The 25931-nt window shown below is 51.1% G+C and overlaps 9 protein-coding genes across 9 annotated transcripts; 7 read left to right on the forward strand and 2 right to left on the reverse strand.

Annotated features, from left to right (window-relative positions):
- Window positions 1–1320: 1320 nt before the first annotated feature.
- Window positions 1321–8679, forward strand: ags3 (alpha-1,3-glucan synthase Ags3; the record flags this gene model as incomplete). The annotated part of the gene is made up of 4 exons (XM_035498433.1): window positions 1321–1683; window positions 1743–1918; window positions 1974–8576; window positions 8631–8679. 4 exons carry the CDS (start codon window positions 1321–1323, stop codon window positions 8677–8679), a joined length of 7191 nt encoding a protein of 2396 aa, XP_035354326.1.
- Window positions 8680–9610: 931 nt separating this feature from the next.
- AtWU_03321 (phosphotransferase family protein) lies at window positions 9611–11197 on the forward strand (the record flags this gene model as incomplete). The annotated part of the gene is made up of 1 exon (XM_035498434.1): window positions 9611–11197. The coding sequence occupies one exon, from the start codon at window positions 9611–9613 to the stop codon at window positions 11195–11197; it is 1587 nt and encodes a 528-aa protein (XP_035354327.1).
- Window positions 11198–11570: 373 nt separating this feature from the next.
- Window positions 11571–12842, reverse strand: AtWU_03322 (zinc-binding alcohol dehydrogenase family protein; the record flags this gene model as incomplete). The annotated part of the gene is made up of 3 exons (XM_035498435.1): window positions 11571–11783; window positions 11879–12451; window positions 12513–12842. 3 exons carry the CDS (start codon window positions 12840–12842, stop codon window positions 11571–11573), a joined length of 1116 nt encoding a protein of 371 aa, XP_035354328.1.
- A 1132-nt stretch (window positions 12843–13974) lies between these two features.
- AtWU_03323 (SDR family NAD(P)-dependent oxidoreductase) lies at window positions 13975–14760 on the forward strand (the record flags this gene model as incomplete). The annotated part of the gene is made up of 1 exon (XM_035498436.1): window positions 13975–14760. The coding sequence occupies one exon, from the start codon at window positions 13975–13977 to the stop codon at window positions 14758–14760; it is 786 nt and encodes a 261-aa protein (XP_035354329.1).
- A 1053-nt stretch (window positions 14761–15813) lies between these two features.
- Window positions 15814–16274, forward strand: AtWU_03324 (short chain dehydrogenase SirQ; the record flags this gene model as incomplete). Its single annotated transcript, XM_035498437.1, has 2 exons — window positions 15814–16074; window positions 16182–16274. The coding sequence occupies 2 exons, from the start codon at window positions 15814–15816 to the stop codon at window positions 16272–16274; spliced, it is 354 nt and encodes a 117-aa protein (XP_035354330.1).
- A 1037-nt stretch (window positions 16275–17311) lies between these two features.
- On the forward strand, window positions 17312–17986 carry AtWU_03325 (LysM peptidoglycan-binding domain-containing protein; the record flags this gene model as incomplete). Its single annotated transcript, XM_035498438.1, has 1 exon — window positions 17312–17986. One exon carries the CDS (start codon window positions 17312–17314, stop codon window positions 17984–17986), a length of 675 nt encoding a protein of 224 aa, XP_035354331.1.
- A 1553-nt stretch (window positions 17987–19539) lies between these two features.
- AtWU_03326 (TolB family protein) lies at window positions 19540–21650 on the forward strand (the record flags this gene model as incomplete). The annotated part of the gene is made up of 2 exons (XM_035498439.1): window positions 19540–20475; window positions 20538–21650. The coding sequence occupies 2 exons, from the start codon at window positions 19540–19542 to the stop codon at window positions 21648–21650; spliced, it is 2049 nt and encodes a 682-aa protein (XP_035354332.1).
- Window positions 21651–22283: 633 nt separating this feature from the next.
- Window positions 22284–23375, forward strand: AtWU_03327 (carbon-nitrogen hydrolase family protein; the record flags this gene model as incomplete). The annotated part of the gene is made up of 1 exon (XM_035498440.1): window positions 22284–23375. One exon carries the CDS (start codon window positions 22284–22286, stop codon window positions 23373–23375), a length of 1092 nt encoding a protein of 363 aa, XP_035354333.1.
- A 224-nt stretch (window positions 23376–23599) lies between these two features.
- On the reverse strand, window positions 23600–24547 carry AtWU_03328 (SDR family NAD(P)-dependent oxidoreductase; the record flags this gene model as incomplete). The annotated part of the gene is made up of 2 exons (XM_035498441.1): window positions 23600–24397; window positions 24503–24547. The coding sequence occupies 2 exons, from the start codon at window positions 24545–24547 to the stop codon at window positions 23600–23602; spliced, it is 843 nt and encodes a 280-aa protein (XP_035354334.1).
- Window positions 24548–25931: the final 1384 nt, after the last annotated feature.

A 25931-nucleotide genomic window follows, 5' to 3' on the forward strand; every position in this document is an offset into this window, starting at 1 on the left:
CGGGGCAATCCCGAAGCAGACCGAAACACTCTGATAGGTTCCATGACGTCTGACGCTGTATGCGATTTATGAGGCGTTTCTTGGGCTGATAACGGCCAGACTGGCCGCCCAGTTAGAAACCCTAGATGAAGTGTTGTCCGATATCCCGACGGGGCCAGTGGCGATGCAGCCGAACCGGGGTCGGCAGGACAAGGCATGGCGCCGTGAAATGCCCATTGGCCAGGTGTGAGGCATGGGACAGGGTCCTTGCCCTCTGACTGCGAATTGTCCGCTGAGATAACACAATAACAGGATCTGGCGACTCGCTGGAGGGTACGTGGGCCATAGAAGTGGGGATGGAATCCGGGACATGCCCACTCACAGTGTTTATAAGCAAAGTCCAGATGGTTTCGGATCTCCACCGAGCCGCGCCTGGTTCCAACCATAGAATCTGCGCGAAGGCAAATGGTAAGAGAGAAAAAAAGAAAAAAGAAAATAGAAAAAAGAAAACCCTGGTTGTGCCGAAACACAACGACCAATGTTCGCCCCATTTGCTGGCCCGACATCAGATTTTTTTTGTACCTTGGCAATTACTGATGGGATTCCACGGATATACTGTTGTCGGTCAGACAGGCACAGGCACAGGAACAAGAACAGAACAAGAACATCTTCGTTCTTACTGAAATTAAAAATTAGGATGATCGAGATTAGCGCTCTGAGTGTCGGTCACACTGATCATCTCTCAGTGACTGCAGTAGTGGCGGCTGCCCCAGCGGTAAAGTCCAGGGATCACCACCATCAGCACTGAGCACACACGCACCTATACCCTCCACATCCAGTGCTGTTGACTATTATCGAATGGCGGAGGGTGTACTGACGAGGCCCGCCTCCACCTCACCCAATCATGCTATCCTGATATGACGTTTCCTAATAATAGCCACCCAGAGCAGAGAATGACCGAACAGGTGTCTTGGATCGCAGGGCCTGGCGACCCCACCGCGGGCGAAAGGTTTTAGATAGTGGTCTCACGACGGCTTAAGCACCGCGCTTGTCTCTCGTCATCGAGTAGTCTAGTCTCTGGTCTCTCGTAGCATTAGCAGCAGTAACCCTCCCAGCAGCAATTCGCTGTCTTCCTCTTTTTTCTCTCGTTTCAACCATCCCCTGGGAAAGCTTTCCCTCCCACGTTTCTCTCGTTTCATACCCCAAAGTCATTCGTTTTTTGTGCTGCTTTCTCTCGCTATACTCGGTGCGGAAGTTTCGGGCATGTGGCATTGGGTTCCTGCATAATCCTTTGGACCTTGGTTGGCACAGAATTTCTGGTACCACACGCCGCTTGCCATCATGTTCGGCACGACGGTTCAGCGCTGCGTGGTGCTCATTCTGGGGCTACTCAGCGTCACGACCGTGGGCTGGCCCTACGATGAGTCGCTCGTTGACTATAACTTGAATGAGAATAAAACCGCAGAGGGCCCGATAAACTATTGGGGAGAATGGCCTAATCACACCTATCATCCGTCACCAGACAACTGGCGCTTCCCTATCTATACCATCTTCCTGGACCGCATAGCCAACGGAGATCCCGCTAACGACGATATCAACGGCACCACCTACGAGCATGTACTCGATTCGAATCAGATGCGCCATGGCGGTGACCTAGTCGGCTTGATTGATACTCTCGATTACATCCGAGGAATGGGATTCAAGGTAAGTTCATCAGTCTTTTACTACACACCATGTCATCTCCGTCTGACTGACCGTTCAAGGGAATCTACTTCGCTGGTACGGGATTAATGAACCTTCCCTGGGGCTACGATGGTTATTCCCCAGTGGATACCACCCTCCTCGATAAGCACCATGGTACCCTGTCAGACTGGAGGCGCACCATCAAGGAGATCCACGACCGGGATATGTACGTGATTATGGATAATACATTGGCAACGTGAGTATGCCCCGAGTATTACAGACGACCATGCCACTAACGATCTCCTGTGCAGTTTGAGTAACCTGATCGGTTTCAAGGGCCACTTGAACGATTCGGCTGATTTCAATGCGAAAGAATACGAGGTGGAGTACGTAACCGAGAGACAGTACGCTGATTTTCAGTTCAGCAATGACTACAACGACACGTGCAACTACCCGAGGTTCTGGAACGAGACGGGATACCCGTTGACTTCCGGTGGTGTGCAGGACCTGGAGGGTTGCTACAACAGTGATTTCGATCAGTATGGCGAACTCGAGGCTTTTGGTAATTTCCCCGACTGGAAGCGACAGCTCACCAAATTCGCCTCGGTGCAAGATCGTCTTCGAGAATGGCACAAGCCGGTTCGCGATGTCATCACCCGCCATTCTTGCATCGTGATCGCAAGTTTGGATATTGATGGATTCCGGTTTGACAAAGCCGTCCAAGCCACTCTGGATCCGCTGGGTGACATGCTCGCGGTCTACCGTGAATGTGCCAAACAATACGGAAAGAAGAACTTCTTCCTGCCGGGAGAGATCACCTCGGGCAACACCTTTGGCAGTCTTTACCTTGGCCGGGGTCGTCAGCCAAACCAGACGCCTGATTCAGCGGATGCTGGCGCGAAGCTGACGAATGCCTCGTCGGATTCCTACTTCCTCCGTGATGATGGTCTGCAAGCGTTGGACGCTGCGGCCTTTCACTACACCATCTATCGATCGATGACCCGTTTCCTGGGAATGGACGGGAACCTGGTGGCCGGCTTTGATCTGCCCACCGATTTCATCGAAGCCTGGAATGGCATGCTCGTCACTAACGACTTCATCAACGCCTTCACGGGCGAGTTGGATCCCAGACATATGTATGGTGTGTCGAACCAGGATAACTTCCGCTGGCCAGCCATCAAGAATGGTACGGAGAAGTACCTACTGGGCTTATACATTGTTACGCTGGAGCTGCCGGGAATCCCTTTGATTCTCTGGGGTGAGGAGCAGGAGATGTACGTTTTCGATGCCACTGCCTCCAACTATTTGTTCGGTCGGCAGCCTATGACTTATCAGACGGCGTGGTGGACGCATGGTTGCTTCTCACTGAACACCTCGAAATTCTACGACTTCCCCAACGACAAGGGATTGAATGGCTGCAACGATATCACTGTTACCTACGATCAACGGAACCCAGCACACCCCCTTCGCAACATTATGAAGCGCATGTTCGAAATCCGAGAGCAATACCCAGTAGCAAATGATGGATTCAATCTTGAAACCATTGCGCAGCTTACCAAGGATCTCTATCTTCCGGGTTCATCGACTACTCCGACGGTGACTGGTCTCTGGTCGGTCTTGCGCAGCTACTACCCCGGCGTCCAGAAAGAGGCCTCGACCAGTAACGATACTCTCTGGCTGGTATATCACAATGCCAATAAAACGGAAACATATGGCCAGAATTGTTCTAGCAAGGACTCCGCTCTTCTGTCTCCTTTCGAGTCGGGAACGAAGTTGAAAAACCTCTTCTATCCCTACGATGAACTCACGCTGCAGGATGGACCAAGTGACGCTAGCAACGGCACCGAGTCCTACGGCTGCACCACCAAAATGAAGTTGTTGCCATGGGAATTCCGGGCTTACGTCAAGGCTAGCGATTTCGTTGAACCTGGCCCTACGGTCACCGAGTTTGTCCCCGGTCACGATGCACGCCTGCTGTCTTCCGAGGATACTGGGGAAACACTGAAAATCCAGCTGGGCTATTCCAAGACCATGGACTGTAGTGCGATCACAAAGGCAATTTCCCTGAACTCGACCACCATCAAGGGCGTCAATGCCTCCCTTGATACGTCCAGCGTGAGCTGCACCAACGTGACGGCCAGGACGAGCAGTAACAACTACATCGGCGAAATTCCCACTGTTTGGACCTGGTCCGCAAACCTGACCAATGTCTATCACGGAATCCACCAGATCACCGTCAAGAATGCCTCCACGACGTCTGGAACGCGCGTAGATGCCATCGACCGCTTCTTATTCCGAGTTGGAACCCACACCAACCCGTTGATATCGCCGCTTGCCAACTACTCTACCAGCCTGGTGCACAAGTCGGATAACGGCAGCTACTATGTTCAGCATGATGCGGCTGGCGCTGATCAGTTCCGCTACACGACCGACTTTGGCCGGAACTGGTCGAACTGGACGGACTACACTGGCGGCAACACGACGATCGACTTCCCGACCTGGACAGGCACAGATGCCCAGAAATGGAAGGGCACTCACATTCGGGTCCAGTATTTCTCCCGCCTTACTGGCAGCAGTGATTATGTCCAGGAAGGTGATTATGACTGGGAATCCGATGTGCCTCGCAGATTTCCCCACCTGTGGTGGAATGGCCCGTACAATCAATACGGTTATGATGCCGGTCTGGACAGCAAGATGCGGTTTGATACTAAGGATCGCCGTTGGAAATATGATTTCGTCTATGAATGGCCGTCCGTGGGACAGATCAGTGTCTGGGGCACTGGCAAGGACGGTGTTCCGGAGACGACGAACGTTTATGGCGATGTTGACAACTCATCAGTTGTACAGGTCTTGCCTCCCTCCTACTTGTCCTCGAACGTGATCAACATCACCGAGTTGCCCCCGTTCCCGCACCTTGGCTGGACCATCTCCCTCAATGATGCCAACCTCCGCTATGAACTGCTTCCCGTCGGATCTGGATGGGCCCAACTGGTGCTTTTCATTCTCCTCTGGGTCGTCCCGATCTTGATGGGCCTGGCAGGAGTTTTCATCTTCATCCGAACCTTCTACCGTGTTGAACTAAATACCGATGGCAACGTGGTCAAGGAAGACAAGCTCCCGCTGTTGTTCTGGCGCAGGATGAAGGGTCAAGCTGGAGGTGATGGCCAGATGGACCGGGAAGAATCAGAGGTTGCCGCCGTGGCAGGCGATCTGGCCATTGCAGGAGCCCCCGAGAAACGCCGCACCGTCTTGATCGCCACCATGGAGTACGATATCGCCGATTGGCAGGCCAAGGTCAAGATTGGTGGTTTAGGAGTCATGGCCCAGCTCATGTCCCAAAACCTGGGATACCAGAACCTCATCTGGGTGGTTCCCTGCGTGGGAGACATCGAATACCCTGAGGATACCCCGACAGAGCCATACGTCGTGAAGATCTTGGACAACCCCTATCTTGTTAATGTGCAGTATCACGTTCTGAACAACATCACCTACGTCCTTCTTGACGCCCCCGTGTTCCGGCAGCAGACGAAAGCAGAGCCTTATCCTCCTCGGATGGATGATCTGGACAGTGCCATTTACTACTCCGCCTGGAATCAGTGCATCGCAGAGACTATCAAGCGTTTCCCGTCGATCGATATGTACCACATCAACGATTTCCACGGATGTCTGGCACCGCTGTACCTCCTGCCGACACGGACAATTCCCGTCTGTTTGTCTCTCCACAACGCCGAGTTCCAGGGTCTCTGGCCCCTCCGTACCCAGCAGGAAAAGAAGGAAGTCTGTTCAGTCTTCAACCTGCCCGTTGAAGTCGCCACAAAGTACTGCCAGTTTGGAAATGTGTTCAACCTGCTTCACACGGGAGCGAGTTACCTTCGATTCCACCAGCGCGGATTTGGCGCGGTCGGTGTGTCCAAGAAGTATGGAAAGCGTTCATGGGCTCGGTATCCCATTTTCTGGAGTTTGGACAAGATTGGTAGTCTGCCCAACCCTGATCCGACCGATACTGCGGCCTTGGAGGATACTCCAGACGAGAAAGCTCTAACTCGGTCTTACGAGGAACGCATCACGGACAAACTCGAGGCTCAGAAGTGGGCAGGCTTGACCGAGGATCCGAAGGCTGACCTCCTGGTGTTCGTTGGTCGTTGGTCTAAGCAGAAGGGTGTCGATCTGATTGCAGATGTCATCCCCGCCGTTCTTTCTGACCGGCCGCAGGTGCAGGTGATCTGTGTTGGTCCCATCATCGATCTCTACGGAAGACTGGCTGCCATCAAGCTGGAGAAGATCGCTGCCATGTTCCCTGGCCGGGTCTTCTCGCGACCTGAGTTCACTGCTTTACCCCCGTGTGTCTTCTCTGGTGCTGACTTTGCTCTGATCCCGTCTCGCGATGAGCCATTTGGATTGATTGCTGTCGAATTCGGTCGAAAGGGTGCTTTGGGAATTGGATCTCGCATTGGAGGTTTGGGTCAGATGCCAGGCTGGTGGTACACCGTCGAATCGGACGCCACTCGCCATCTCCTACACCAGCTCAGGACAGCCATTAAATCGGCTCTGGACTCGTCTCCAGAAACCCGAGCCCAAATGCGCGCAAACTCCGCTAAGCAGCGATTCCCCGTTCTCGAGTGGATCCAGAAACTCGAGACCCTCCAGCGAACTTCGATCAAGATTCACCATGAAAAGAACAAGGACACAGTGACTGGCTCAATTCCGGAGTCGGAGAGTGTCTGGGACCTTCAAAACCTTCAGAGTGCGCGTTACTCCACCGTGGCCCTTCCCAACATGGCTCTGTCCAGGTCGGACGGCTCAGACACTCCCCCGGAAGCCATGATCCAGCAGGCCCACGCTCGCCTTCAAGAAATTCAAGCATCCGAGGGAAGCAGTCGCGACAGCAGTCTCAACCGCAAACTGTCACTGGGTCGCCGGTCCGGCCCTGGTCAGGGCAGAAAGCGCTTGACAAAGAAGCAAGCGACCGCGAGCCAGATCTCCACCGATCACGGAGAAGATGAGCACGACACCGACGCTGAGGAAGATGACCACAGGCCGCAGGAGGATTACATTTCCCCGGAGGAGGCCATGCAGGCTGTCAACAACACCCTCTCTCCCCATGCGATCACTGGAGACAGTACTCCTCGCGCCTCCTACTTGTCCAGACCTGTATCCCCGTACCCCGTCTCCCAGATCTCCACTCCAGCGTGTCCAACACCGCCGCCCATGACCCATTTCCGGACTGTTTCTATGCTGTCATTGCCCTCCGTTGTTGGCGACCATAACCGCCTAAGCAGTCTCGGTGGTGAGGACAAGGACCAGCCCGTCTTCGAGTTGCAGAAGGTGGACCCGACTTTCACAGACAGTCTGGGTCACTTCACTCGTCGCTTCGAGCAGTCGCTTGACAAGTTGAACAAGAAGAACTCCATCACGGATTACTGCATTGAGGTCTATTTGATGAAGAGTGAGCGCAAGTTCTACAATTCATACAACGACGCCCAGCTCAAGAAACAGCCCAAGGATCGTGCGATCGCGATTCCTAGCTCTGTCAGTGTCGTACACGATGGGCCCAGTACAGATAACCGCCAGTCTTACTCTAGTGAGGACTCTGAGCTCAATGGGGAGGATGAGATTGACCGCTGGCTGATGCGGTTGGGCTACACGCGTCCGATCGCTGTTCAGCGATTCATGAGACGCCGCTTGGGCAATTGGCCAGTGTATTCGCTCTTCCTGGGACTGGGTCAGATCATCGCCACCAACTCGGCACAAATCACCCTGCTTGTCGGTCAGGTCGGAGAGACCGCTGTGAAGCTGTACGTTATCGCCGCTATTTACTGCCTTTCCTCGATCGCGTGGTGGTTCATGTATCATCGATTCCCGGCAGTCATCTCCCTCAGTCTTCCGTGGTTCATCTACTGCTTGGCATTCATCGTTATCGGTGTTTCGCCATTCGGTCTCACCTCTCTCGGTCGGTCCTGGGCTCAGAATGTTGCGGCTGGCGTCTACGCCATTGCATCTTCTAGCGGTTCGTTGTTCTTCGCTCTGAACTTTGGAGACCAGGGTGCCGTGCCTGTCAAGGACTGGATGTTCCGCGCCAGTATCATTCAAGGTATCTCCCAGATCTACACGGTCGCGCTCTGGTTCTGGAGCTCCAAGGTCACTGCCGCCGAAGTTGGAGGTGTATCTGTGGCGGCCCTGAGTTCCTGGCGACTCACAGCCGTGGTGATGCCCATCGCTGCCCTCTGCTTCGTCATTGGAGTTCTACTGGCCCTGGGCTTGCCCAACTACTACCGTCAAGCTCCCAGTCGTATCCTGTTCTTCTACAAGTCTCTGTTCCGTCGACGCATCATCCTGTGGTTCTTCTTCATGGTCATCATCCAGAACTGGTTCCTTTCTGCTGCTTTCGGCCGCAACTGGTCCTTCCTCTGGACGTCCAAGCACGTCAAGCCCTGGGAGATTGTCCTTCTTGTGTTCGGCTTCTTTGTCGTCCTATGGGTGGCCATTCTTGTCATATTCCGTGCCCTGTCGAAGGAACACAGCTGGATCTTGCCAGTCTTTGGTCTCAGTTTGGGTGCTCCCCGATGGGCACAAACCTGGTGGGGAACCTCCAACATCGGCTACTATCTCCCCTGGGCCGGCAGCTTGGTGTCAGGATCGATCGTGACCCGCTGCCTGTGGCTCTGGCTGGGACTTCTTGACGAAATTCAACAAGTCGGATTGGGTATGATTCTGCTGCAGACCATGACTAGAGTACATGTCTGCTTTGTCCTGCTGGCCGCCCAAGCCCTGGGATCCATCGCCACCATCTGCGCCCGCGGCTTCGCGCCCAACAAGATTGGTCCCGGGGATATCTCCCCGGATGTGGGCACGTCGGTGGACAAGGTCGGTAACGCATGGTTCTGGATAGCTCTCTTCTTCCAGCTCCTGGCAAGGTAAGGCTCCTCACTCTCTACTCTTGATATGAATTTCTTCTAACGTTTGAACAGTTGGGGCTTCCTGCTCTTTTACCGCCGCGAACAGCTCAACCGACCCTAGATTATGCCCTACCGGATCAACACAAATCTCGCATGCCACTACCATTGCGTGCGCAGATATTTTCTTTACATTACGCATCAAATGTTCTTGTCTTTGCTCCTTTCTATGAGGACTTATTGGCAAGGGCAGACATGTCATCATCACCACCCATCATGACCATAGACCTATAATTCCCCTGTCTTATAGCATATAGATTTGTATATAAGTCGCATGATCAGCAATTGAATATATTGTCTTTCCTTAACACTCCTTCTGATTAGAAGTGCAATTTGAAAATGCAGAGCAGCAAATGCATGGGCGTATGATTCGACACCGCCGGTTTTCTCCTGTCGGGGAGCCTTATCCGGCCGGGATATTCTTGCGCAAGGCTGCAGTGAGAAGCTGCAAGGCTGGCAATGACCGAAGTACTACCTGCGGCAAGTCAGCGATTTGTCGTATTATGGTATGATCTTGGCAAACTCCAAATATGACTGGTCTCCTGTTACGTATCTAGGTGAACGACGTTCAAACACCACAGCTTTGTCTTGCAGTGTCCGATCAGCCCGAGCAAGCCATTGTACCCTCTGTGCATGGGAAACGAAGGCTTTGTGTAATATTCACTCAATTATCGAAAGCACCGCCAAGGAAATTAAGAAGTCATCCCATCTATTCTGACGTGCACATAGTGGGGTAGAGGAGCCTAGACCAGGCAGCTGATCTTAGGGAATTGTGCGACTCGACGTGCATCCCCTTGCCTTAGTGGGGGGTCAATGCGGGATTTAAACAACACTCTTCCCCAGGGCTGAATATTTCGTAGCATAAACCACTGGTCTTTCTGATCGCTGGTATCCGCAGACTAAAAATAACCATCACTCAGAGTTGTTTCCATCTACGAGCCCTCTCTGTTTCGTATCTATCAGCTGACATTTACCTCTTGAGGCATCTAACAAGCATGAAGCCACGCCTGCACTACGACGACGTCGCCTGGGATAAGGCTGAAACTATCACCAATGCATGGGTTCAACAGTTCTTCGACCCCAAGATTCTACAGTCCGTTGCTCAATTCCTGAAAAGACACCATGGCCCTGGACATGTTGATGAATTTACATATCTGGAGAAAGGCTCGTACAACATCTCCTTCCAGATGAAGAACAAGAATGCAAACTCTACGGTCATACGTTTCGTTCAGCCAGGATCAATCATGTTTCCTGAAGAGAAAGTACGCAATGAAGTTGCTATGATGCGATATATCAATGATCAGATTGCCGTCCCTGTTCCTTTCGTTTGTCACTGGGGCCCGAGGGAGGAAAGTCCTCGGGGATTAGGCCCGTTCATTATCATGGATTACATTGAGCATAAGACAAACTTGTATGATGTTCTCAACAGGCCTGATTGTCCTCGCGCAGAGCGTGGTGTCCTTAACCCCGATATCCGTGAGGCCAGGCTGGAGGCGTTGTATGGAGAGGTTGCAACCGTTTTACTGAAGCTTTCGAAACCAAATTTTCCCCGAATAGGGTCACTGAAACAGGTCGATGATTTCACGTGGGAAGTAACCAAAAGGCCTCTTTCAATGACTATGAATAGTCTGGTTCGACTAGGCTCGCTACCTCGATCAAAACTTCCCAACACGACGTTCGAAACCACCTCTTCATATTTCGAAGCATTAGCAGAACTCCATATTGCACACCTCATCAACCAGCGTAATGATGCGATCGATTCAGCGGACGACTGTCGACGGAAGCTTGTTGCTCGATATCTCTTTCGAAAACTTGCCAGGGAACATCATTTAACAAAGCCGTTGGGCGCCTTCGATAACGGCCCGTTCAAACTTTGTTGCGATGACTTCCGCCCAGCTAATATCCTACTGAGCGAAGAGCTGAAGATTGTCGGCGTCGTTGACTGGGAGTTCACATACGCTGCGCCTGTTGAATTCTCGTTTGCGCCTCCTTGGTGGCTGCTCATTGAGAAGCCTGAATACTGGCCACAGGGGCTTGACGACTGGTGCAGTGAATATCAACGACGTCTTCCAATCTTCCTCAAGGCCATAAGAGATCAGGAGGATAGAGCGATTGAGCAGGGGTGGTTGGACAGTACCCAGCGGCTGTCGGGTCCTATGAAAGACAGCTGGGAGAGTGGGGATTTCTGGATAGCATATGCAGCGAGGAACAACTTTGCCTTTGACTTGATTTACTGGCACAAGATTGATCAGCGATTTTTTGGATCGACGTCTACTCCCATCGATGATGTTTGGAAACAGAGACTGGTCATACTGGAGCCTGCAGAGAGAGCTGAGATTGAACAAATAGTGGCGATTAAGGTTGAAGAGATGCAGACACGGCCATTGGCTTGGGATCCGGATGGATACACCAGGGAGGTCTCAGATACCCTCTGCGAAACTAACGTAGACAACGAGTTTGAAAGTGAAACCTCTGAATATGCACCAGACGAGAGACATGGTCCGACAACGCTGGAAGAATTGTCTCTGGTCGGTGATGGCTCATTTATCATCTTCAACAAGCTTCGAAGAAAGGTATATTAGCAATCTATTTCCGAAGCAGAATGACTATATGTTCATTTAAGTAGCTGTCCCCAAATATTTACGTTGACCAGAGAGCATTTGCTCAGTTGGTTATAGTGACACCGTTGCATACATTTAGTTATAGTCTCCACTTGATATGTCTCTTCCTCACAGGCCCTCTTTGCGTGGGTCCTGGTGTGAGATCAGGCCGCTCTTTTGCTATATCTAGCAAGGTGGAGATGGCACGCTTTGCACAGAGAAAAACGTGTGCATTATGAATAACCCATTATATATGCGCAGAGAGCACGAACGAACAATTCTACTAGCGGTTAGAGACCAAGACAACGGGGCATGCTCTAGTACATCACCAAGCCGCTCACGACTGACAGCAAGATCACTTGAACTCAGGGAACTCCTCCTCGGTCCAGACCTGCCACACCAGCCGCTCACCACTAACAGTGCCACTTCTCATAATGTCTAAAGCTTTGCGCGCTCTATCCAAGAGGGTCTCTCCTTTGACCACCTGCTGCTTGTTCGGCTCGATAGCACCTTGGGCCAAAAGCGTTGGCATGATCTCAGCTTGAAGATGGTCCCGCAAAAATTGATTCTGAAGACGAAATATTATTAGCCCAAACTCAGTAGCTATTACCATGACGTTTCCTATAGAACCGAAGAAGACATAATATGGAAGTGCCGACATACCTCTTCATAGTTGTAAACTACAATGGGGTGGATTTCCACTCCCGATGCCCAGGGCGCTTCCGCAGAGACATCTGGGGAAAGCTTGAGACCGTCTTTTTCAGCTGAGGTGCTGATAACGACTGGAAGAACAGCAGCAACAGCTGATCCTGATTGTGTCGCAATCTTGGAGATTGGAATCAAGGAACCGTACTTCGAGGCTACGGTGTCAAAGACACGAATACTCTCTGAGTGCCCTTGACTAGCCAAGAGTTCGAGGATGGAGGCAGTAACATTGGGGTCGCGATAGTCAAAGACGTGTGCCGCACCATAAGCCTTGATCCTTTCATGATGCTTCGGCGAAGCTGTTGCAATCACGTTCGTGTATCCCCAGTGTTTGAGGATTTGCACCGCCGACTGCCCCACAGAACTGGCAGCACCCCAGATGAGAACCGGTACGTCTTTGTCGGATGGGGTGAACTTGTCTGGACGCGGCCAAGGTAGCTCAATTTTAAGTTTTTCAAAAAGTGCAAAGAATGCAGTGCAGAAATTTGTCGGTATGGTAGCCGCAGCAGACAATGGAATGCTTTGTGGGACCTGATACTCCGGGTTAAACGGGCATAAAACAACATAATTTGGAAGTAGTGTGTGAACGAACCTTACCAAAAAGGGTCTCTGGTGCAGTTACATATACTTGCTGACCCTTTTGTGTCTTGTTTTGGAAAAACATTCCGAACACCCGATCGCCAACTTGGAGGTGCTTGACTTCAGGACCAACAGCTACCACAGTCCCCGCGGCCGTATCACCCAGCGTCTGAGGGAACTGGACCATGAGCCCGGCATCAACTTGCCAGACATCCAACGGGGCGGATGGAACCCATTCTACCCGGACCTGAATTTCCCGATGGGCAGGCTTCCAAGTCGGAACATGCTGAATTGTTAAAGGCCCCTTCAGTGCGGGTACGATGATTGCTGGGTGGGTGGCCATGATAATGTAGACTATGAGTAAGGAAACGGATTGTAGTGGAATAGAAAGAGTCGTGCTTTTAGTGCGAACCCAGAGGTTCTTCGCCAGCTTGAGGGCTCATAGTTCAAATATATAACCAGGACCCCACACACAATGGAGCCCGTCACAACTGGGCTGGCAACCACTTTGGATCGAATACAATGTGTTATAAATCCGTGTCTACTCATGATTGACGAACCTTGAGCCACTGACTTCCAAACAGTTCGATTGTCAATCATAACGGTGACATTCGAACAATCACACTGCCCCATGCAGGTCTAGCTGATGGAAAACCTAGATAGCGTGCTGACAGTCGGTATCTCATTGGTGGTGTCAGCAATGCGCATTAGCTTCCGCGGAAGTGGAGTCCCCCATGGTCTGGTTGTGCCTGCAGGATGCGTGATGAATATTGAATACACGTAAAAGGCACAATTGATTTGTGTGATTAGTATATTGTATTGTAGTATGTACGTTGGCCAGATTTGATCGTTGCTATTTGATAAGGTCCGTTTACGAAGCGAAAGAACGAGATGAATAGAGTACGGAGTAGAACAATAGCAATCAAGATGGTGCCACATGAAGTAGGTAAATTTTCTGTCCGTTCCTATGGGATAGTCCAAGTGAAGCAACATGCCCGGTTTATATTGCCTATGAGCGTGCGCTGTCAGTCGCTGTTGGGACATGTCTCGATGGAAATATCGTTTATGGTCTAGCGTTTAATAGCACGTCGACAGTCCTGATCCTGTGAGCTCCGGCAAAAAGCCCTGACACGGCGACACCTTCTGAAAGTGTGGAGATGCCAAAAGCTACACTCAGGGTTCAGGATGATGGCTACATCCACCGTGTAGAATCCATCATATCCCACATCTACAAACCCGACGGGAAACCGTCGGAGTTACCGGACTTTACTTCCGTGCAGTGTTTGCCCCACGGCCATCAACCGCTGCTTCGACGGTCCCGGAAATAGCCACACAACAGACTCACCCTCCAGTTTGACTGTATCCCAACGCTTGTACCCTCCTCCTTTCTCGCTGCCTATATCTGAACTCGGAGGCTTCCAGCCGTGACAGTATTTCCCCTGAAACCGGCCTATCAATCATTGGCGATCAGCAAAATGGCTCGCATTCTTATTACTGGCTCGGTCGACGGGCTTGGCCTCGAGGCTGCCAGGCAGCTTGTTAACAGAGGTCACACCGTATACCTGCATGCGCGCAATGAACAACGTGCAATGGACGCTAAATCTGCGTGCCCGGGTGCCGCCGGGGTGTTGACTGCCGACTTATCCAGGATGGAAGACGCACGAAAGCTCTGCGACGATGCCAACGCAATTGGTGATTTTGATGCTATCATCCTCAATGCTGGAATCATGCAGGGTGGCTTTCGGAAGAATGCGGATACTGGTGTTCCAGCCTTGGTGTCGGTCAACCTTATCGCACCTTATGTGATGTCCTGTTTGCTGCGTCCACCCAAACGCCTCGTTTTCATTTCCTCGAACCTGCACCGGTACGCAGACATGTCAAGTATGGATGATATGTTCTGGTTCAAGCGCGGGGAGGCCAGATACCAAAGTTACCCGGCATACTGTGATTCTAAACTTCATGTGATGCTCCTCGCCAATGCAGTCGCTCGGCGGTTCAGGAACACATCGGTGACCTCGGTGCACCCCGGGTGGGTGGCAACCAAGCTTGGCGGACAGGGTGCCCCAGATAAGGTGGAGAACGGTGTTGAAACGTATGTCATGTTAGCCGAAGGGAATTATGATGAACAGAACCTGTCTGGAGGGTATTTCGAGCCCAAGGGGAAGATTGGTCAGCCGATTCCGGCTGCAAGAGATGAGGATTTGCAGGAGAAAGTCGTCGAAGCCTGTGAAGAGGTCACTGGCTTGAAACTGCCGGCTTAAAATGCAGAACCTTCTATTGAGGTGATGACGAACTATGCCAACGTCTTGACTAGATTCACCATAAAATGTGCATAGATATTGACTGCAATGTACTCCAAGTTTTCAATGCCTCATCACTCAAACCTGTCTCATGATAGAAGGGTCGAGGAGGACATGAGCCTCTTAAAATACATCCGTAGAACATATTCCCGATCGGCACAGCGCCCTCTACTGTTGAACACTGTAGGACTAAGCAAGATATTTGGAACGTGCCAGAGTGATTGTCTGGACTGCTATCGCCCTGATGAATGTGATTGAGGATAAGAAGTATGGAGTGCTTATGCACTTTGGGGAGCCTCAAGTGACCAAAATCGCGAATCCAACTGTAATAAAGGAGAATAAAGGTGCGACAACCTGACAAGATACGATATAAGCACGTGAGACATGATAACCTATCCTGTCAATCTGAAGTTTGACGATGGCTGTACCTACGCGGTCGATGAGGCAGGTCCAATATTGAAGACACTAATGAAGGTAGGCGTTCACCTCGATACAGGAAACGTAAGCAAGGTCAAGGAATCATAATGTGTTTGCTAATGAGGCAATATTCCATATTCAGTTATTAAAGTGAGGGTTATGCTCGTGCATGGCTGCTCAAGATATGGTCAAATAACGAATAGCTGTGGTGACACTGGTACCTCTAACATCGTGATGGAAAGAGGATACTTGGATTGCATTGACATCCGCCTCAACTATGTTGCTCGGTTGAACTACAGGTCTGCTGTCCCCAAGGATCGCCTTGTGGGGGAGTAGACTCTGTGGACTTCGCTAGGGCAGCCGCGGTATATCGTCTGCTATGTCATTGAACTCGCAAGGTAGGCCTCTAAAGAGAAAGAGGGAAAAAGGAGACTTTCTTTTTTCAAAACCAATACTAGCCGTACAACCCACTGGGGCCCTCCCGCGAACAACTAGATAATGGTCCCGAGACGGGAGACACATCAAGTTATCAGAAAACGCAATCGCCTCTTAAATCCAACACAGATCATTGGCCGTTCATCATCCATATCCCCGACCATGGATGGGGAAGCCCTTGAAACGGCATCAGTTCAGCTCCTTCTGTGGTCTGCGCTGACCCAATATGACCCTGCTCTAATCAAGATCGGCGGCGTGGGTCTGGGCTCCGCCGATAAGATGAAGCGTGCCAAAAACAACTCCAACACCGCCCACTTAGCCGCTATAACCCAATCTGGGGTCACTTTGCGAAACCCCACGGCGTCCATTTCAAGGTTTTGGGGTTGGTTCAATCTTCCTGTACGCACCTTCTTAGCTGAATACGTATGCTCCTAGGCTACAGTATTCGCAATTGTCTTCCGCAGTGATCGCAGATCATAGACATGAATACATCACAAATTCTGCCTAACTTACTGAATCAAGAACCTAAGAGCCCTGCTGGAGTGCCGACAGACGCTAGCCGTTTTGCCAGTGCATGGTTGGGGAATGAGGAGACCGAAGATACTCAAGATCCTCGGAGATAACAGACTCTTCATGTCGCTGCTGCCCTGGACCCACTCGCTTGAGAATCATTGCCTGATCAGAAACACTCTGTCCCGCTCCCGAGGATCACTTTTTTTCTTGTCTAAACGATCAGTAGTATAGATAAATAGAGATGATGAAGATTTAGCCTACCGAGTTCCATTGTAATACCGAGTCCCCACTCCTGACCCTCCATGTCCGATGTGAGTAGCACATCTACGTCTATTCAAGATGTCTGTTCAGGGGCAATATCCTATCGCTTAGCCTGGCAGAAATGCATAAACTTGATCCTAGTTTTAGCTGCATGGATCCAGCTTTGTGCCACATCCGACCTCCGACCATTAGATCCCAATTTAAAGGGATTGTTACGCATGCAAGGTGTGCGTTTCTTCTAAAGTACCCGTTCTTACCCGCGGCAGATTTTCCGTCCGACCCACCAGTCTATGGGTCAAACTGGGGTATGTCCGTATATCGCTCCCTGTTCAGAGCATCTAGATTCCTCCAATGAGGGCTGTGGATATGGCGATGATGCACTTTACAAGACGCACTGGCGCTTTTAGTGTCTTTAGAAGGCCTTAACAAAATTCCCGATATCGCGGACTACATGGCGTGGCTAACGCGTCTATCATATCGCAGCTGACGAGGCCATAGGGAGTGGATTGCACCGGAACTCCGTGATGTGCCGTCGGGGGAGAAAGAGATACCCTAAGTACGTAGTGATCGTTATACACGTACTCAGGCGTGTTGCAGAAATGAATGTCCGTGGCCTGGACTGCGAAGGGTGCAATCGGTATTCATGTGCACCTTGACCACACTGCTCCGGCATGAGCGGCTCATGATCACCGATCGTAACTTCCTCATCGTGCTCCCGGAGCCACTTCTTCGTGGAAGTTCAATCAATACTAGGATATAATTTTTGTTAGCTATAAAAGGGCGTCCTGTACTTCCAGTACATCTTCTGTTTCATTCTTCTCCTTTCATAGTCACTCATTCCATCTCAATTTCTTTCCATTCCAAGTAAAGACTATTTACCGTCACAATGAAGGGCTTTGGATCCGCTGTTTCTATGTTTCTTTCTTTGGGCACAATTGCCGTTGCCTCGGCGTCCTGCGATCCGAGTACCCTGAATACCACAAGTTATCTCTACGATATCACCGAAGAGACTACAGTGTTCGAGGTTGCCCGCAAGACCAACCGCGGTGTCTGTGACATTGGCCGACACAACCTTATGGCAGATGTGACCATTCCACCTAATATTGGCGAAGTCTTCATCATCCCTGGCGAAACCTGCACTCCAGACAATGAGTCTTGCCTGATCAAAGATGTGGGCCGTACCCGGACTTGCATCTACGGTGGACCACGTTTGTACTACACCGTCAAAGGGGACACATATGAAAAGATTGCCCTCCGCCTCAACATAACTACCGAATCACTCTCGGGCGGTCAGTCCGCTAATGAAACATTGCGGGTTGGCCAATTCATCAAGGTCCCCGAGTGCTCGCCGAGTCAATGTATCATCCAGCCTTATTCGTTTGAGTGGGGTGTGTATAAGGATCTTGCCGACAAGTATGGGACGACTGTTGGCCAAATCATGATGTTAAGCCCGACCTACAACTACAGCAGTCTGGCTTTCAGCAATGGGGGAACAGCTCCGCCAATTGATCTTCCGATCAACTGCACTGCTCTGTCGAGCAATATCACCGTTATTAGCTAGAGTTGTTCCCTTTGGGGTCGGTTGAAGAGACGGCTTTATCCAGTCGTATGCGTCCATCATTGCATTTATTCTGCTCGAAGCCCATATACTTTCCTTTACGTTCCAACTGGGTGTTGACTTTAATCACGGGTTTGGGAAGGGGTTGCTATTGGAGAGGCCTTTTAACAATTGCCTATCTGTAAATTAGGAGCTTTTCAATCCAGGTCACTAGATGATGAATACATCAATGGCCACCCTTGAAACAATATAAGAAGTATAAACTGTCTTGTTTGTCGGCTGCGGCCATAGTCATCAACCCTCTGAAAGCATTCTGATATCCCAAACTGAACATTATACAGTCCACACTATATTCTTGCTATTGTAGGGTCCGCGTTCATTAGTCTCTTTGGTGAGACAAGAAGAACGCTTGACTTAGCTGAAGCCGCCGGCTGCGTGCTGTTCGGGTCGTAATCTGACTTCTTTGGGACACACCATTGGGCAGTAGAGGCATTCAGACCAGTCGGAAATATTGCGTATACTCCCTTATGTGAAGTCTGAAGGACCCAATAGGATTGACGGCGGTTGCCTATTCGGAGGGCTCGAGGCTCCGCTCGGCCCTGTGATGTCGGAGGTAAAAGGATTGCGCAGCTGCCTCTTTCAGTTCGAGGAATGATAATAGTTACAGCCGATGCCGCAATTTCCAAGCACGAAAAAAGGCACCCCCACCACCTTCCAGTCCTCATGTGGGATGTGGGAGAACGAGTGGGTGGACCTCTGATCCCAATTGCAAAACGTCCTGCCTCGACTTGCTGGGAATGATCCATTCATTTTCTATGAAGGGCTTAAACACTATGGCCGAGCTCTCATGCAATACATGCGGGAGCAAATCTGGACGAAGAAGATTATCCCGTGTCGTTTGACAAAACAAGCATCAGAGGGGTATAGAGCGGCCCGGACGAGGCCCGAGATTGCTAGGAATGGCGTATCGTATTGTATTTTCTCCACCGGTCTTTTGAGATGGAGTGCAACTACGCAAGGTTGCAACATCAAATCCGTCAGCCTTTACGTGTACCTGATTGGGAGGGCGCGGATCGCTTCGGGTGGGCAGGTCCGAGGGACAATTCGCTATACGAGGTGCAACAAGTGATCGCCGACGGGTATCCATTTCAGGGTTCAAGGTCCGAAAGGTGGAGATCCCGGAAACTTCTCTGCGTGGCACCTGCATTTTTTGACCCTCCACACTAGAAGACACTAAATTAAGCCCTGAGGGCCATACTCCTGCGCTGAGATAATTTTGCCCATCTAAGCGAAGATGGCTCTGGTACTTTCCAATTGTCAGCGGGTACATCCCCACCCCATCCCGCTCTTCAGAGTCCTGAGTTCTGAGTTCTGAGTTCTGACATTTAAGACAAAGTTTGGCCCTGCTTGCTTTTCGACTACGGCCCAAGTTTGTCTCAGAACTTGGGTTTAATCGCAGGTTATCGTGTGTGAACGGTGACCTGCTTTCTGTTATCTTTATATCAACCCATTCAACCAATACCTGTCACCCCTGCCACTAGGGAGTGGAAAGAGCCATGTTTGTTTCGAAGGCATGGGCCTGGCTTGCATTAGCCTCTGCCACCCTAGTCTCTGGTGTATCGCATGCAAAAGACCAGGCTAGGAGGGAAGCCACCTCAGATACAAAACTAGGTACCTTCCTCCACAACCGCATCAGTCCCAATTATTCCGAGCTGTATATTGCCGAGCCAGACGGCTCCAATGAGAAGCTCCTCCTGGGTTCCAACACCGTGTACGACTTCCGAGCCAGCTGGTCCCCTGACGCAAAGTATGTTTATTTCACGTCGGAGAGAAGAGGGGACGGCCAGGCGGATATCTACCGTGTCGCCATTAATGGCACCAGCACCGTGGGGGCAGAAATAGAAGAAGTCGCTTTGTCACCCGGTGTGGACGACTCTGCTTCGATCTCCCCTGATGGCAAGATGCTGGCATTTGCAACTTCGAGATACAATCAGACTAGCCAGATAATGCTCATGGTCCTGGAGACCGGATCGCTCAAGAACCTCACGCTCATTCCCGGTATCTCCGAGGCCGCCAACTCTTCACTACCCAATGGATACTTCAAGCCGACATGGTCCCCTGATGGAGAGTGGATCGTCTTCACATCCGATCGCAACACCCCATGGCGGGGCCACAGCGACGGCTCTGGTTGGGAGCATACCCAGGAGTTGTCCATTTACGCAGCCCGCCCCAATGGTACCGACTTTCGTCTCGTCTCGTCTCGGAGCAACTACACCCAGGGATCGCCTAGATTCTCTCCAAATGGAAAGCGCCTGGTCTTCTATGAGATGTTGACGGAGGACACATACAATGGTCGTCTGCAGCCTGAGCTGCTCGAAGGAGCTTACCTCAACACCAGCATCGTCTCGATTGATTTCGCCACTGGTGGTGACCGCATTGTTCATGCTACTGGAGATGGGACCAAGATCAGTCCTTCATTCGTCACCGACGATGTAAGTATCCCGATTCAGCCACAGTGTAGCATTTCATACTGATCATCGAATGCACCCGACAGGTTATTGGCTACGTCATGAAAGAGGCGGCCAGCAATGGTATCTACTACACCTCCATCTCGGGTAAAAACTACACGCAATACCAGACCATTCCCATGAATACCATGACACCTGCTATACGCTCCCCTGCCTGGTCGCCAGATGGCAAATATATCATCTATGAAAAACAGGGTCCCACGGGCGGTAGTACGTCGACATCGAAGACTCAGTATTCCCCGCTGTGGAACTTTGACCCGGACTGGGACTACCGCTTCACGGATGTTTTCCCGATGGCCAAGCGTGGAGGCTGCCCTATGATGGCCATGTCACAGCAGATGGAGGGTGTCGCAGATAGCAATCTTATGCGTCTCCAAATAAACGGCACTGATCAGGTTACCCTCTTCGAGACCAAGAAGGGCATGATCAATCCTTCTATCGCGGAAGGCTTTAACGCTCGTGCCTATCAGGGCAACTGGGGACCGAATGATACCAACATCACGTTCGGCTACGGTGCATACTTCGTGGGTCGCCAAAGCAGCCCGGGGTTCATCTTCAGTGTTACCCCGGAGGGTACGGGCGTGACCCTCCTCGCCGGCAACAACATCACCAACTACGGATTCCCGTCTTACAACCATGATGGCACCCAGGTCGTTTTCCGGACCTGGCCTGGTACGGCCTCCAATGGTACCACCATTGGCACCACTGGATTGGCCATTGTCGATCTACCTTCTCAGCAGGTGACCCAACTTACAACCGAGTGGGATAACCTCCCGGCTTTCTCCCCTGATGGCAAGAAGATCTTGTTCACACGGCGCACCAATCTGGATAACATTGGCGACAACTATGACATTTTCACCATGAACCCGGATGGCAGTGAACTTACGAAGCTCACTCCCTCTATCGCCAGTGATGCCCATGCTGTGTGGACCCAAGATGGACGTATCCTATACAGTACTGCGATGTTCGGCTTCCAGCAGGAGGCACCCTTATACGATGATTCTATGCAGCCATACGCTATCATCGTGCTCATGGAAGCCGATGGTAGCAACAAGACCGTGTTGTCGAACAGTTTGTGGGAAGATGCCATGCCTATGTTTGCGCCCGCTCATGTCATGGAATCCCATTGTTGTTCCTAGGGGGACACGCGCGACTGAGTGAGGTCGTGAATATGACTGATTGTCTAGGTGGTGGTATCTCCATTTCCATCTCCTTTTGTTCTCCCCTTGATGAACCTTTTATCTTCTACTGTCTTCTTTGTATATAAGAATATGTGTGTGTGTGTCAATGTCAAAGACTCAATTGCGTTGTTATCTGATCTCAACTGTGCCTCTTCGCTATGTAATCGTACCGTGCAAATGTAAGGTGGTGGCAGAGTAAGTCTTGGACTCTATCTGAAGCTAGTACTGACTCACTGACCAGACCTCGGCATCGCTGAGATAATGGGACAAGGTGTCGCGAGAAAATGGCGATTAAGATGTAGATCTACCTCTATTACTATCAATTGAATTTTGATTGCTCGACGATGTTCTGTGTACGTCTAGCCGCGCTGATCGAAACAACCGTTAAAGCAAGCTTGGCCGCACCAAGAAGCCTGATCCTGGGATTACCCGAAAGTGGAGCGACAAGCGGGCCGGGCGGATTTCCCGCCATGGCCTTATCAACCAGCCCCCTCACTGATAACATCCGCGACTCTCAACTGCGCCAATTTGCTGGATGTAAAGACCACCGTGCTGTTGTAAGTCGCCACAGAGAGTAAACTCTTCTTCATTATGGTCATCACCAGAGTAGCAGCCTGCCACGTCGCGCCTCACTTTCTGTCCGCGTCGAAAACCACGAGCAAAGCCGTCTCCCTCATCCATCAAGCGGCACGCAATGCCGCCCACGTAGTTGTCTTCCCCGAGTCCTACATTGCGGCTTTTCCCCTCTGGAGTGCGCTGCGTCCACCCACAGATAATCACCATCTGTTCTCCCGTCTGGTGGCGAATTCTATTGCCATCGATGGTGAAGAGGTTGCTGCGCTGCGGACTGCCGCTCGTGAGACCAACACTGTAGTGAGCATCGGCATTTCGGAGCGCAGCCTGACCAGCACTGCCTGTCTCTACAACTCGAACCTCATCATCGACAGCACTGGCTCCATCGCCGTGCATCACCGCAAGCTGATGCCAACTTTCTTCGAGAAATTGACCTGGAGTCCCGGTGATGGGCACGGACTACGAGTCGCTAATACCCCGTACGGCAATATCGGCGGGCTCATCTGCGGAGAGAACACGAACCCGCTGGCACGATACACTCTTATGACACAACGGGAGCAGATTCATATCTCGTCGTGGCCATGCATCTGGCCTACCCGAATGTTGGATGCCCCTTCCGAGGCGGCAGGCAGTACCGGGGACGCTTCTGCTACTACCGCTGGGTCGAACTACAACAATGTCCTGGCCAACCGTCTGCGCGCTGCTGCCCATTGCTTCGAGGCCAAGTGCTTTGGTGTGATGTGTAGTGGATACCTCGATAAACCCGCCATTGATACCATTGTCGCTGGAGCCAGTGACGCCGCGCGGATTCGCTGGACCTTGGAGCTCTCACCGCGCGGCGTCACCATGTTCCTCGATCCCACGGGATCGCCGGTTCAGGGATTTACGGTGATGGAGTCGACGCAGGAGCAGCAGACACGGGAGTTTCTGCAGATGGAAGAAGCAATATTGTATGCGGACTTGGATTTGGAGCTTTGCGTTGAAGGAAAGCAATATCACGATGTTGTGGGTGGTTATCAACGGTTGGATGTTTTTGATTTGCGAGTGGACCGAAGTCGCAGGGAACCGGCGAGGTTTACAGATACTGAGCATACTATTGGAGACGACTAAGTAACGCTCCAAGAGCCAGACAATAGAGGCAATGCTGGTCATATGTTCCTGTCATATGTTCCTAGCCTATGAATCTTATCTGCAAATACAACACACGCTCATCCGATAATAAAAGGGTGAAGGAACTGGACCAGAGGATTACATTTCGATAGGCCCGGAGGACCCCCTTCATTAAGTCTGTGGTGTTCTGATTACATGACCTTTACTGAACGACATGATAGCATCTATTGAGCTAGCCGGAATCCCGTCAGAGTAAAACCCGCGTCGATCACCAAGGACTCTCCATTGATAAACGAAGCAGCGGGGCTAGACAGAAAGACAACCGCATCGGACACCTCTTCCACCATGGCGGTCCTGCCGAGTGGGCACAGCTTCTGAATTGCTGGGCCCAGCGCAGGAAAATATTCAATGCCCCTCTGCATCATTGGCGTATCAGTCCACGACGGACAGACAATGTTTACACGGATCTGGTTTCCAAAGTTGTCCACGGCGGCGGTCTTGGCGATCCCAATGGTCGCGTGCTTGGACGCTGTGTATGGCATCATGCCAGCTGCTGATATCATGCCGTTGATCGATGCGATGACGACGATTGACCCGCGGCCCAGACTGCGTGTCGTGTTGCTGCGTGTGCTGGTGTACGAACGAGGCTCTTGGCGTGCCATGGCGTGGGTGACAGCCCGCAGCACCATCATCGATCCGCGGGAGTTGGTTGTCATTACCTTGTCAAAAGCCTCCACGTTTAGATCGGAGGTGGGTGAACGCTTGGTCGAAATGCCCGCGGAATGGACGCAGTAGTCAATTCGACCAAAGTCGGCAACAGCGCATTGAACCATATCGTTAACACTGGCTTCATCGATGACATCGACGACGACAGCAATGGCACGAAAGCTAGGGCGAGAGGAGAATTTTTGACACTCCTTCAGAATGGCCTCGTCAGGGAGGTTCAGATCGGCGAGCACAATTGACTCGACGCCAGCTTCGGCGAGCGAAAAGCAAACGTCTTTGCCAATGCCGGACGATGCCTAGTAGGTCAAAACATAGTTAGGATTAATCATATTGTGCTGCTGTCTCGAATGCTTCAAGGTACACGGGGATTATGTGCGCAAGATGGGATGGGAGGAACTCACCCCAGTCACAAGGGCGACCCCTCCATTGAGTTTCATGCTTGCCATGGTGGGCAAGTACAGTAGTATTAGCCTCGAAGATACGAGTCAATATTGCTAGAAAGTTTGCTAGTGAGGGGAGTCTCAAAGGTTTTCCCAAGGCTGAAGACTATGGTGGTGGAGCAAAAGAAGGAGCACAGCACTACTCCCGAGGATAAGAGATGGAAGGGGAAAATAGGAACGGGGAAGGGAGGCCTTGGAATGGATTTCGGGAAATTAGGTCTTATTGCTGCGCACTGCACTAAATAGTGATGATCCCTGTTCGTATACCATTATCGGTAAGCTGGTTGTTTGTAGTGCGACGCACAAACACAAAGAGAACGCAGCCTCCCGCTCATTGACTGGTGCACCTTACAATCTAGTACCTTGTCAATCGCACCCCACTATCATCACTGCCAAGTACGCAGAGGAATGATCTGATCCTTCTGCCACCAAAACAATGAGGCCACATACTGAAGCTGGAAGACGGCAAAGGGCCTCTATCGAGTGGAATACTGGCTGCATCTGCTGAGCGCTCAGTGACTGCCACAGATGGGATAAAACGAAGCCGTTAGCCACCGCGGTCAGGATGGAGTTTCTGATGCAACCACCCATGACCCAAAATAGACAGCAGTCCTTATCGACACGGAATTGGCCCATTCATCAATTATGAACAGCACTATCAGGTATTCATACTGAGTCGCAGTGTCAGTAGTGTTCATCATGGACAGGCAGTCCGCCTACCAATTGAGGAATCAGATGAAACGGCAGAATCCTTACCGCTTCGGCCTAAATAGGCCAGGCATGAATCCCTGCCTTAAGGCCTGATTCACATGCCTCAGGCTTTTGCAAATCAAACGCGACAAGGCCCTTCCTATGAAATCTACGCTATAATTATGCTAACCGAGTATGACAGTACTATTTCACTGATCAGATGAATTCAAATAGGACTACTACCCGGTCATATTGCTATGTAGTAGACCTGGCCCAACAATTTTATATACTATCCACCATGTATGCCTATTAGTAGTGTCGGAGGATAAAATGAAATGGTTTATTTTACAGCGCATGGTCTGGTCAGGACGGTACTTCAACGGAGACCAATCAACAGCAGTACTAGAATGTCTAGAAAACACATAAGGTCATAAAGACTTTTGCCCTCCCATTCATGTGCAGTTTATAATTAATGTCATAAGGATATTAATTATGAGGCCAAAACATCTTCCACCTCGTCCGAAAGAGGACCAATCCCCGAGGTTAAAAAGTAAAATGTCTTGGATAGTGGCAGGAGCAGCATTGGAGTAGCTCACTGAATGTTTTACCTCTAGAAATTTCGTCCGATCCGGTCAAGTAACAAGTGTCGGACTTAAGCAGATCGGGCGGAAGCATCGGCCGTCGGACATTGACTGAACTG

The sequence above is a fragment of the Aspergillus tubingensis genome (genome assembly GCF_013340325.1).
Source record: "Aspergillus tubingensis WU-2223L DNA, scaffold_4, whole genome shotgun sequence".
NCBI lineage: Eukaryota > Fungi > Ascomycota > Eurotiomycetes > Eurotiales > Aspergillaceae > Aspergillus > Aspergillus tubingensis.